Source organism: Saccopteryx bilineata, chromosome 2 (genome assembly GCF_036850765.1).
Source record: "Saccopteryx bilineata isolate mSacBil1 chromosome 2, mSacBil1_pri_phased_curated, whole genome shotgun sequence".
Lineage (NCBI taxonomy): Eukaryota > Metazoa > Chordata > Mammalia > Chiroptera > Emballonuridae > Saccopteryx > Saccopteryx bilineata.
In genome coordinates this window covers 162458697-162470568 of record NC_089491.1, presented here as the reverse complement: position 1 = coordinate 162470568, position 11872 = coordinate 162458697, and the positions used below count along the sequence as shown (strand labels likewise).

Below are 11872 nucleotides of genomic sequence, written 5' to 3'. Positions count from 1 at the left end.
TTTCTCACAATTGCTAAAGCACCAGCAAAACTAGGCGAATTCCAGTCACCTTGTTGGGTCCAAACACGGAGTTGCTGCTGACTAGCTTGCACTCTGCACAGTAGCTCTTGACATGCTTTCTTCCTGCTGTCCTCCGCTGGATATTTCGATGCAAACATAGTATGGTGTGTGTCGAAGTGCCGCTTTATATTTGACCATTTCATCGATGCAATTTTATCATTGCATATTAGAAACACTGCAGAGACTGCTCTCTCCACAAAGGCAAATTCCTCTGTCCATTTCTGCTGAAAAGTACGAGACTCCTCATCTTTTTTTCTTTTAGCCATCATCTTCATCAAAAGAATTTCTGCAATTAGCTAGCTGACTACTTGATTAAAAGGAGGGAAGTTTACTTCCTGACCTCACAACGACCCAGGTACGTTACACATTATCCAATAAAAATTTAGTGTTGTCCTGGAGGACAGCTGTGATTGGCTCCAGCTACCCGCAACCATGAACATGAGCAGTAGGAAATGAATGGATTGTAATACATGAGAATGTTTTATATTTTTAACGTTATTATTTTTATTAAAGATTTGTCTGAGAGCCAGATGCAGTCATCAAAAGAGCCACATCTGGCTCGTGAGCCACAGGTTCCCGACCCCTGCGTTAGATTAACATTTTCGTTGTATCGGGTTCCAGTGCTAGATTTACTTTTCAGTTGCATTAGGGTCCATTGCTAAAATCAGTTTTAAGTTTTCTGAATTAGCTTTGCTCCTGTGTATGTTTGGCATTGCTTTAAAATTAACTTCAGGTATTCATTTATAAATTGTGTCTCCTTTCGGCTCAGAGAAATCCTCCATGCTTAAGTTACAGAACGTCTTTCTTTAACCAAAAACTGCTTCATTTTTGAACTGCACCATAAACAGCATATTGAGTCCAATATACAATCAGATTCCTGATGGTAAAATATGACATTATTGTGTAAAAAAAGTTGTGAGCCCTTATGAAAGTACAAGTTAAACCAGAATCCAAAAGTAACTCCAAACATATAGCTAACGTTAACAGCAAGTCCAACTTAACTGCACATATACAGGAAACATTACACTTGTGTCATAAGTTAAAACTAAATGTTTATCCTACATTTCACACAATACTTAGACCAAATAATGTGCAGAATCAAATGACCATTGTCAAACAACCAGTATATGACCTGTCATATTTGCCCTCAGCCTGGACCAAATTCCATATAGCTAAAAACATAATTTAAATACCTACCTTAAAGATGACCCTAATGTATTTTAACACTGAAATAAAATGTTTCTCTGAACTTTTCATAATGCTACCTCTAATGTCAAACTGTAAATAATACTAAGCTCCAGAAGATATCCTAATATTAATGTGAACTCATAAGTCTTTCTCAGTCATTCACGTTCAGAAGCTTCAGGAACCATGCAGGTCCCTTGGAAAATAGTGCGTTTTAACTGTGAGAAAAATCAAACCTATTTTGCCTAAAATTCAGCAATGTCATTCGAAAATGTTACACTGTACATAAATCTGCTTTGAATGATGTGTACAATGATTAGTTTAAATGCATTGCAAATATCATCACATTATTTCTTTCACATTTTACAAGTTTAAATCAAAACGTTCAGATCCCGGCCTGTCAGAAATAGTGCTGCGGGCTGGTGTCGGTTTGAACTGGGGTCGCTAGAACACCGCCTGGGTGCCGCCCTCCCTCCACCTTTCTGTGTGCTCCCGCATGGCTGGCACCCACAATCTCAGTGAGCACCTCCTGTTGCAGCAGGGACAGTGAGCACTTCCAGAGCGGTTCCACCCGGCGGGCCAGCGCAGACCTCATGCTTGAGAAAAGCCCCACTTTGTTATCCTCCAGTTGTGTAACTGGGAGAATGGGCATTTGTGAAAGCTGTGTGCTCAGAAGCCATGATGTCAGTTCTTACCCACTGCCGTTAATAGTCACTGGTAATAAGTGTCATCTGCCCACGCAGGGCCACCTTGCTCTCATTTTTCTCATCCTGTCATGAGAAGAGCGCCCAGACTTGGATTTCTCAGCCTATACCCCTGTTGCACAGACACTACCTCAGAAGCTCTGTGCATCCTGCTGGGAGCACATGTGCTGCTCAAGTGAGATGTGAGGAGATAACTAGCTCATGACTTGCACACCTGTGAGCCTGTAAACAAAGGGCAGAACATGCCTTCCCCCTGAACCAATCCTTCTTGGTCTTCCCAGCCACCTCCATCAGTTCCGGGGGTCACCTCGCAGGAACTGACAGACCACATTCTAAAGCCCTGCTGCCCATGCTGACGTGCCATGGAGAAACCGGCCCATGAGCACGGGGTCCACTCTGCAGTGGTCCTGGGAGAACGACCCGCAGGTATTTTCTGGGAAGGGCCACGTAGTGGTATTGTAAGCTTTGTGCCACCTGTCATACATTTTTCTTTGGCTTGTTGTTTTTGCAACTGTTTAAGGCTATTAAACCCCTCTGGCAGGACACTCAGACCCATGGGCTGTGTTTGCTCACTCTGTTCTATTGATAGAACAGCAGCTGCCCACAGCAGGCACCACATAGTTTTTGCAGGAGTGCCCCATGGTCTTCAGTGTTACAGCAAAGCAAATGGATAGAGTGTGGGGTTGGCCAGTGTGAACCTAGTGCCTTGTCTAAGCGCAGGGGCTTCTCTAAACCTGTTTCCCTTTTTGTTTGAGGATGACAGAGGGTTGTCACAGCCAGGCAGTTGTTAGGATGGATGGGTGATCCAGAGCTGGGGTGCATGTGTGTGTACACACCTAGACACACACACACACACAATCACTGCAACATTTTCAAAATGGAGAGTTTTTCCTTCTCATTGTGGGAGGATTAAGGGCTCTTAAGTACCAGTGGGTGTGAGGCCTGTCAAGTATGAATAAGCCTGCTCTCCGGTTTCTAATAGAGATAAAGCCTGCCCACCCTTCAGCAGCAGGTGGAAGGAAGGCCTCTTGTCAGCTGAGGGCTGTTCTCAGGCTGTTTACAGCCAGCGGGAGGTGAGCGGGGAGAGGGTGGGAGGCAGGTGCTCCCCACCAGCAGAAAAGTCTTACAGTTCAGTCTTCCAAAGGGAACAGCGAGGACATTTCATCCTGTCACCCATTCGAGGACTGCTGACCATGAGCCGGCCCTGCAGAGCCTTGTAGGAGACAGTGTGGCCCGAGGGTGCCTGTGGCATGGGGACAGGAATGCTCTCCTTCCCTGGAAGCCCCCCCAGCCTGTACCCCATTGCAGGCACAGACAATTGGTGGGTCCTCACTGACAAGAAGCTGTCCCGTCTCATTTCTCCACAGGCCTGACTCCATTTGCCTCTACTTCTCACAGTTAGGTCCCAGGTAGCACTGTTTTGGTGGTGGGAACACTGCTATTGAGGAATTATACTTAATCTGTTGTCAATGCTGTGCGACATGATTACTCCAAAAGTTATGACTTAGAACAAAACTCACCTAGTTTCTGAGTCAGGAGACTGAAGTGGTTAGTTGGTGCTGCTGGGTCCTTTGGGAGGAGACTTATGTCACTAGGGTTGCATCTGCTGAAGGCTTGGCTGGGGCCCAGGTTCTGCCGCCCACACCTGGTGATGTAGTGGCAGCTGGCATCCCCGAAAGTGACCCCAGAGAGCAAGCAGGAAACCAGGGACTTTCTGACCTCATGACAGCTCATACAGTCACTTCTGCCACATTATCCAGGAGAAACAAGTCACCAAGTCCAGCCCACACTCAAGGGGATAACTGGGCTCCATCGGTGGAGAAGATTGTCAAAAAATTTATAGATATATTATTTTTTAATTAACTATTATGCTTTTATTATTATTGAGAGGCAAAGAGGCAGACTCCCACATGCACCTTGACTCGGACCCACCTGGCTAGCCCTGTACCAGGCGATGCTCTTCTTATCTGGGCCACTGTTCCACCACTCAGCAACTGAGCTTGTTAGCACTTGAGGTGAGGATATGGAGTCATCTCCAGCACCGGGGGCCAACCTTTGCTCAAACCATTCCGGACATGGCTGCAGAGGGGAAGAGAGGTGAGGGGACTCGGGGAGAAGCAGATGGTCACCTCTCCTGTGTGCCCTGACTAGGAATCAACCCAGGACTTCCACATACTGAGCAGACACTCGAGCACTGAGCCAACTGGCCAGGGCCATAGATATATTTTTAAACCACCATACTTAATTTTTAAAAATATCTCTCTTGTCGTTTAATTGGATTGGAGGCAATAGGGAGTAGGACTGAGCCTTCAGCCACCTGCACACTTGTGGACCCTAAAATTCAGAGCTCACTGAAATTTCTAAGGCAATGGATAGGCACCCTAAGACCAGCATAGAGGTTTGAAAAGAGATTTTTAAAATTCGTTTGTGGAGAAAACAGCTTGCTCACTGGTGTACTGGCTGCAAGTACTTTGCTTTTTCAGTGCATGAGCACGTGGCACTGCCAGTGTGGATAGTCTAAGTAAGGCTGTGGGTGCTTGTGCTCAGGGTGGATAGCAGATGGTGAATTGTCTGCCCGCCACTGTGAGGGGCCTTTTTCGCTGTTTGTTTGCCTGAGAGGCAGTTTTCTCCTGCCTGTTGCTCATCCGCCCTTGTGAGACTATTAAACGGTAATGGCCCAGCGCTTTCTGGCTCCAGTTTCTCTACCATCTGCCTGAATTCAATGTGGACCTGCTTGGCCTCGGCCACTGGCATTACATCTGGCATAATGGGCAGGATTCAGATCAGATTGATATGGAGCTGCCGACACCCCTGAAGGTTGGAATAGAGGAGTGGCTGTACCCAGTGGCTCTCCTTTTGGGGACTGTGGGCTGGGTGTTTTTTCTAGCCCTGCGAGAAGAAACAGAGCTCCGAGAGGCTGCCTGAGTTTGAGAACTCTAGGATGAGCTGCAGACTGAGTGCTGACAGTGGCAGGAACTGCGATAGTTGCTTGAGAAAGACTGACCGCTTCCAAGAGCTGAGCACCAACGGCACCTGCAACTGGAACTGTCGCTGGAGAAGAAATTTCAGTATTGTGAGCTGCAGTTTGCCCTGGAAGCTGAACGCTGGCACTGGCAGTTGCTAAAGAAACAGCTATGGGTTCAGAAGTTTGAGTTCCAGCTTCAAGCCAAGAGCTGGCAGCCTCACAAGCTGAAGCAGACTCCGAGGACAGAGCTGTATTCATGCTGGCAGAGTGGCTCTGAGTCAGCGGGATCAGGAGAGTCCAACTCTTCTGAGGATGAAGAGGCTCTGGCTGAAGCTGCCATCCACAGACCAGAGCCCGGCCAGTAGTCACCCAGAAGGTAAAAACCCAGCAGCCAGAACTCCCTAATGGGAAGATACAACCCCCTCCACAAATAGTGGAGCACTCTGTGATCAGGAAGAGCTGATGGAGTTGGGGATGAAATTCAGGCAGAAACCCACCAAGCCCCTGGCAGCCTGGTTGCTGCAGTTGTGGGACATAGGGAGTGGATGGCATCATGCTCTCCTGAACAGAGATGGGCTGTAATGCTGAAGGCTGCTGCCCATGCTGCCCCCCTAACAAGAGAAATGGGCCTGTAAAGGTTACCCAAACACAGATGTGGGTAGATTTGATTGTGGTTGGAGTAGATAGGGAGAGATAGAATGGCAAGCCTAATAAAGTCCTGTTACAGCAGCTTAAACTGCAATAGAGGTTCCGGCCGAAAATGGCTGGCATTCAGGTTGCACAGTTGCAGGATTACTTGTTGGAGACAGCTGTGCAAAAGGAGGATCCCCAAGACCTGTTATCCCAGTTTGAATAGGGGGAGGGCTGAGGGACCGACCCAACAAGGATGGGGAGGGGGCTGGAGAGCCCATGTGAAATTGGCAATCCACTGATCCCCTTCCAATGTGCAGCCAGTGTTGGCATTAGAAGATAATAGTTGTACTAGACTTTCGCCTTGGGTGATGTGCACAGACAGGTGGACTGTCTACTGTAGTATGATCATTAAGCAGTGTAATGGACTCTTGGACTGAGACCAGAGGAGCCTACTCCCTTGCTGGATAGACAGACACCGTTTGTGGACAGTACTATAAGAGACCTTGGGGGTGGGAGGACTGTGGCACCTGTGGAGACCCTCCTGCACCAGGAGGCTGTTCCCACCCAGCTGCAGAAACACACCAAGGACACTTTATGGTTTTCATGGACACAGCCCTGGACTATACAGGCCCTCCCACCTACTGTGGGTTAGGGAGCTAGAGGTGGGCCTCCAGATAACTCCCTGGGCACAGTGCTCAGGAAGACATTGTAAAGGGCACCTTTGTAATTGTCATTTTTGGTAATAACTTATGTCTTTGTAATTTGGTTGCTGTAATCTGCACTGTTTGTTTCTGTAATGTACCTCACTCCTCACACAGGGACAATCATGGAAGATACCTGTCATGGAGACTGTGAAGTGAGCAACCCTAAAGGGGTGGAATATGGGGAAGCAGCTGTGTTAGGCTCGCTGATTTACCAGCTGCAAGCACTTTGCGTGACTGGTGCATGAGCATGTGGCAGCACCACGTGTGTATAGTCTATGTAAGGCTATGGGTGCTTGCACTCAAGTGTGGATTGAAGATGGCAGATTGTGGATTGCCTGCCCACCACTGGAAGGGGCTGTTTTTGCTGTTCACCTGAGAAGCAGTGTTCCCATACCTGTTTGCTCATCTGCTGTTGTGAGACACCATTAAACGAGAATGGCCCAACACTTTCCAGTTCCGCAGTTTCTCTACCATCTGCCCAAGTCCAGTGTGGACCTGCCTGGCCTCAGCCACTGGCATTATACTGCTCTTCAAAACATGTCATTGATTTGGTTGTTGTTGTTTTTTTTTTAATGATTATAACAAATTAGGCATAACTACATCTCAGAATTATTGAATAAAAAAATTAATGTACCATTTTATTGTTAAAATTCAAAAGCTTGATTGTAACAGGATATATACCAGGGAGTTTAACCTAGAAATCTCACACTAAACAAAGACTATATTAATTGGATGTCAACCTGGTACTTGGTGGTTCCAAAAAGACCACCAGGAGGACCAGATGCAGGAGACAGACACGATCACACAAAGAATCTAAACAGGGTAATTTTAACAAGCCACAGATACCTGATTATAGCCACGAGCATTAAGTTAAGGCAATTACTTCATTTTAAACAAGAATGTGGCATGAGCAACTGTGAGAGTTCCGATATGAGTGCTCACCCCCACTCCGCACCAGCATTCAGGGAGAAGACTGTGTTGTATGGGGCCAGTGCTATCCTCTGCTCTTACGCCTGCTCACAGACAGCGTGGCCATGTCTGCAGTCTGCTACAAGCCTAGGTCTCAGGTCCTGGTGGGGCAACTAGGCAGTGACACTGGGGACGTGAAACTCATCCCAGTTCAAGTGGGATGTGTATGCCAGTACAGGGCTACTAGCTACTGGATGAGAGAAAAGGAATGTGACTGACTACATTCTCACAGTTGCTTCTACATAAAAATCAAGTTTTATGGCTCTTTTCCCTAAAACATATTCTGATCAAATAATCTCACAGGAAAGCTCCCCAAGCCTCAAGTCTACAATATAAAAGCAAGGAGGACATGACATAGAGTGTCTGCCACGATCATATTCAGGATCGTCACAGATGTGAGGGGTGTGCTGGCCCTGGGGGCATGGCTATGCTGTCTGCGCCAAGAATGCCACATACTGTCTGCGAGCCTCAAAGTGGTCAGCTGGCCGGTTGTATGGTGTCCACACTGGTTCTCCTACAAACAGCCGCATGGCCTTCACGTAGTTCTGGAAAACATACAAGTACACCCAATACCGTATTAAACCAGCTTTCATAGTAACTTTCCCTACTGGTCTTAATTCTCATGTTGTAACATACTAGTCACCTCCAGGCATCTGTGCAGAGTGGCCTTAAAGTCACAAAGTCCCCACCTGCTCGTCCAATGTGAAGCGGTGATAGATCCCCGCAGGGAGGGTGATCATGTCTCCTTTCTCCATGGCGATCCGGACCCACCTGTCTTCCTCATCCCTCACGTCGAAATACCCACTGCCATCCAAGATATAGCGGATTTCCTCATCCAGGTGTAAGTGCTCCTCATAAAACATTTTAATCTAGAGCACAAGGGACACTCTGTGAGCCTACTGCAGATCAAGCCTGCATGCTGGCACAGGTCCAAATCAAAGACCAGAACTGAGGTGGGTGGAAAGTCTGCCCATAAAAATAAGAAGTAATATAATAAGTATAAAGGAGTGGGAGCTAGAATATTTTATAAAACCTATCAACCAACTAACAGTAAAACAATTAACACTTACATAGCACTTCTCATGTGCCAGACTAAGTTCTAGATAGTTCACACATAATAACTCATTTGGGTGTTATCTGTTATCCTATTTGACTGATGAGGAAATATGGCACAGAGAGGCTAGGTTGCTGGGCCAATATCACACAGCTTGGATGTGTAGAGCCAGGACTCCAAGAGATATCCTGGCTCCTGCTCATTATCCACCGCACATGGCAGGTACACAGATCACATACATACGTAGTCACATGATCACACAGTCATACTAATCCCAGTAGTCACATGGTCACAGTCACATGATCACCTGCACACACTCATATGATCAGTCACACAGAGCACATGTAGACACAGCATGATCACATGATCACACACACAGTCATGCTGATCAAACTGGAAGGTCAGAAACCACATGAAAATCTGAAGAAGGAAGTCATCATTTCAATAAATAATTTCAATTTCTTCAATTCTATTTTTGTGTATCTTTCCCACTAATATCTTATAAAAATACTCAAATATGCATTACTCTGATATAAACCCAAATGCAGGCATTAAAAGAAAAAAGAAAAACATTTGTATATTAGGAGTGACTATAATGATCTCCTGTTCAAATAATCCATAGTTCCTTACCTTCTCTTCATAATTAGGCAGTTTATCTCTGCAGATGGTTATAATGTCCATCCAGGAGTAGTTTCTCTGTTTTCGGATCTTTTCTAATTCTGGATCATTCTCATACTTGTCAGCATCCAACTAAAAGAGTATGAACAACAAAAAGAAGGTCACATGAACACAAAGAGACACAGAATCATTCTCTTTCTGGACCTTCAAGATACTTATCTCCAGACTTATAATCTAAGCCTTCGTCAATTCTAATAAACTTTCCTTTCCCTCTTCTGTGAATGGTTTCCTATTCTCCCTAACAGCTAAAAATAATGCAGTTGTGTTTAATTCCTGCCTCCCTCCTCCCCAAGTTCTTCCTGGGTTTCCTCTTCACACCTCGTGTCCCACTGCCATGAGCTCAGGTGGAGTGCTCTGTCCACGGACACACCTCTCTTCCCCTGTAGGAGTCCTCTGACAGCCATCCACACCACAGTCCAATTTAGCTACCGTGTCTCTGGTCAGTCTGTTTCCTTGGGTCAAAACGTCTGATGCCCTCGGAGCCTACAGACAAAGCCCAATTTCATGAGACTGGGTTAGGGCCTTCTGTCATCTGGCCCCAGCTGTCTTTTTTTCTCTGTCCCTGGTCCCTTTAAAAAAAAAATCTACATTGTGCCCTGGCCAGGTAGTTCAGTTGGCTGGAGTATCATCCTGAAAAGCCAAGGTTGCAGGTTTAATCCCTGGTGGGGGCACATATGGGAATCAACCACTGAATGCATGGATGAGTGGAACAACAAATCAATGTTTTTCTCTCTCTCTCTCTAAAATCAATAAATTAAAAAAAATTTTAATCTACATTGTGAATCAAATAAGAGTACACTGCTCACAAACATTAGGGGATCAGGGAACATGCAGATACTCCAGCACTTTGAGCCTTTTGTATAGTGCATTTTCACCAATTAAATAAAAGTTGGTTTTGCCTCGCATTTATATAATGAAACTACTTTCTTTGACTTGTCGTTTGCTTTTCTGATGTTCTTGTTTAAGAAAAAAGAAATCAAATGCTTTTTTATCACTTCATATTCATTTTGAAATATCTCCTAATTTTTGTGAGTATATTTGCTACTCTTTAAAAATTGTTGATGGTTCACCTCCCCACACCCTTGCTCCTGCTTCCTACACCTAGACTGCTTTTCTACCCTGTTTATTTATCACCCCTTGCCTGCTCTTTTATGTCTGATTTTAATGTCATCTTCTTCATGAAGCAGTTCCGTAGGGAGCCAGCCAGAATTAGTCTGACCTCCTAATTAAAACTAGTGGCAGGGAATTTAGCATGCTTGGCCTTACACTTCAATACAATGTACACTGCACCACGAGGACTGAACAGCAAACTCCAGAGTATCTCAAAGTACTAGCCAGCCATACGTTCATGTCTACAAAAATGACTCCAAAGTTAGCAGATCTGCCTTATTGACAGACAACACTACTTCCCGCATTACAACAATCGAACTTCAAACTAACTGCTCATGCGAGGGCTTCCGTCATTCGCTGGGCCACTGAGAGTAAACGCACGGAAACGCCCCCTTCCCCCACTACAGAAAACACAGGGCGCTCTCGAATGCCGTTTCATTTGAAGGTCCTGTGGACTGGGCACGCAGAACACGGGGAGGCAGGGGCCGGGCTGACCCGTCATGGGCTATCACCCTTCGGCATGTCGCATTTCCCCTAAACGCCCAAAGCGACAGCGTGCGCTCAGGAGCCCTGCTGATCCCGGCACTGTGGCTGCACTAACCATGCTGTAAAACGATGCTTAGCTTTGACACGAATCCTCTCACTGCTCTGAAGTGTTGTCTTAGACCAGGAGAAGGTAAGCGCCGTGTAAAACTTAACTCGCGCACACAGACACAAAGTTACCACTCCATCCTGGTCTCGCCCAGCCCTGCGCCCAGAACCAGGATGGTAGCGGGTGGCCATGGGACCATGCCGCCCCACGCTGAGCCTGAGCGCCCGGTCCCGCCTAAGGCTGGGGCAGTCAAAGGGCGGAGTAGGGGTCTCTCCGAAGACCCTCCAACTGCTGCTGAGCATGTGCAGCAGACCGGCCAAAGACCTCCCAGCTAAGCTCGAGTACACGCATTGCAAACACACCCCCGGCCACCCACTCCGCTACTGAGCATGCGCAGTGCCCACAGTCAACCACAAGCCATGTTAAAGGGCATGCTCAGTGAGCCCTAACCACAGACTGCCCGACAAAACTGCTCAGCATGCACAGCGCCCAATGGCAGACCGCCTGGATCTGCGCTGAGCATGCGCAGCACGCCCCGGCCCTGTCCTGGCCGCGGAGCTGCACTCTGCGAATCCTGGTGTGTACACCGAGCCGGGGAATCAGGAGGAACCTAAACCGATAGGTCACCCGCCCGTCGGCGAGCCCTGGGCTGCCCCACATCCCCGCATACCTTCCAGTACAGAACCCCGAGCCGGCGCAGCTGCTCCAGGCTGACCGGATGGCTGGGCTCTGCTCGGTGAGGCCAGCGGGGGTCCTCGGCAGAGTCGTCCATGTACCAGGCCTGCACCATACTGGGACCGGGCGCGCGGCACTAAACTGCACGGGACGTGAACAGGGGCAGACTGGCTGGCGGCACCGAGCTGCCCGGGACCTGAACCGTGGGGGCCGGTCCTGCGTTTCTGTAACTCCGGCGGGGGCGGGGCTCAAGTCGTCCTGGGGTGGGGGCGGGGGGCGTGCCCTGAGGTCAACAGCTGATAGTCACTAGGAAAGCAAAGCCCGGAACAATCGCTGTTGTTAATCGGTGCTGCTAGGTCCAGTCACCACCCAGGAGCCTGGTTTTCACTGGCGCTCCCTAGCCAGTGCAATGATTTCTGCAACTGTCTGCAATATTATGCTGTAATTTAAAATATAATGTCTTAGAATGAAAATAAGCAAAAACAAAACAAAAATACAAATTCTCCTCAGTTGTATTTCTCAGCAATTAAGCTGATAAGAAAA

At 47.4% G+C, this 11872-nt stretch overlaps 1 protein-coding gene across 1 annotated transcript; it reads right to left on the bottom strand.

The window, feature by feature from the left end:
* Positions 1–6854: 6854 nt before the first annotated feature.
* ADI1 (acireductone dioxygenase 1) lies at positions 6855–11547 on the bottom strand. Its single transcript, XM_066258296.1, has 4 exons — positions 11325–11547; positions 8905–9024; positions 7910–8089; positions 6855–7765 (listed from the first exon to the last, which is right to left on the bottom strand). The coding sequence occupies exons 1-4, from the start codon at positions 11442–11444 to the stop codon at positions 7646–7648; spliced, it is 540 nt and encodes a 179-aa protein (XP_066114393.1). The 5' UTR covers positions 11445–11547; the 3' UTR covers positions 6855–7645.
* Between the last annotated feature and the right edge of the window lie 325 nt (positions 11548–11872).

Bases quoted from the DNA above. Each gene is read 5' to 3' on its own strand.
- ADI1 (XM_066258296.1), bottom strand. From the start codon at position 11,444: ATGGTGCAGGCCTGGTACATGGACGACTCTGCCGAGGACCCCCGCTGG. The intron at 9,025-11,324 runs GTATGCGGGGAT...ATACTCTTTTAG, and splicing joins TCGGGGTTCTGTACTGGAAG to TTGGATGCTGACAAGTATGA. The intron at 8,090-8,904 runs GTAAGGAACTAT...CTTGTGCTCTAG, and splicing joins TGCCTAATTATGAAGAGAAG to ATTAAAATGTTTTATGAGGA.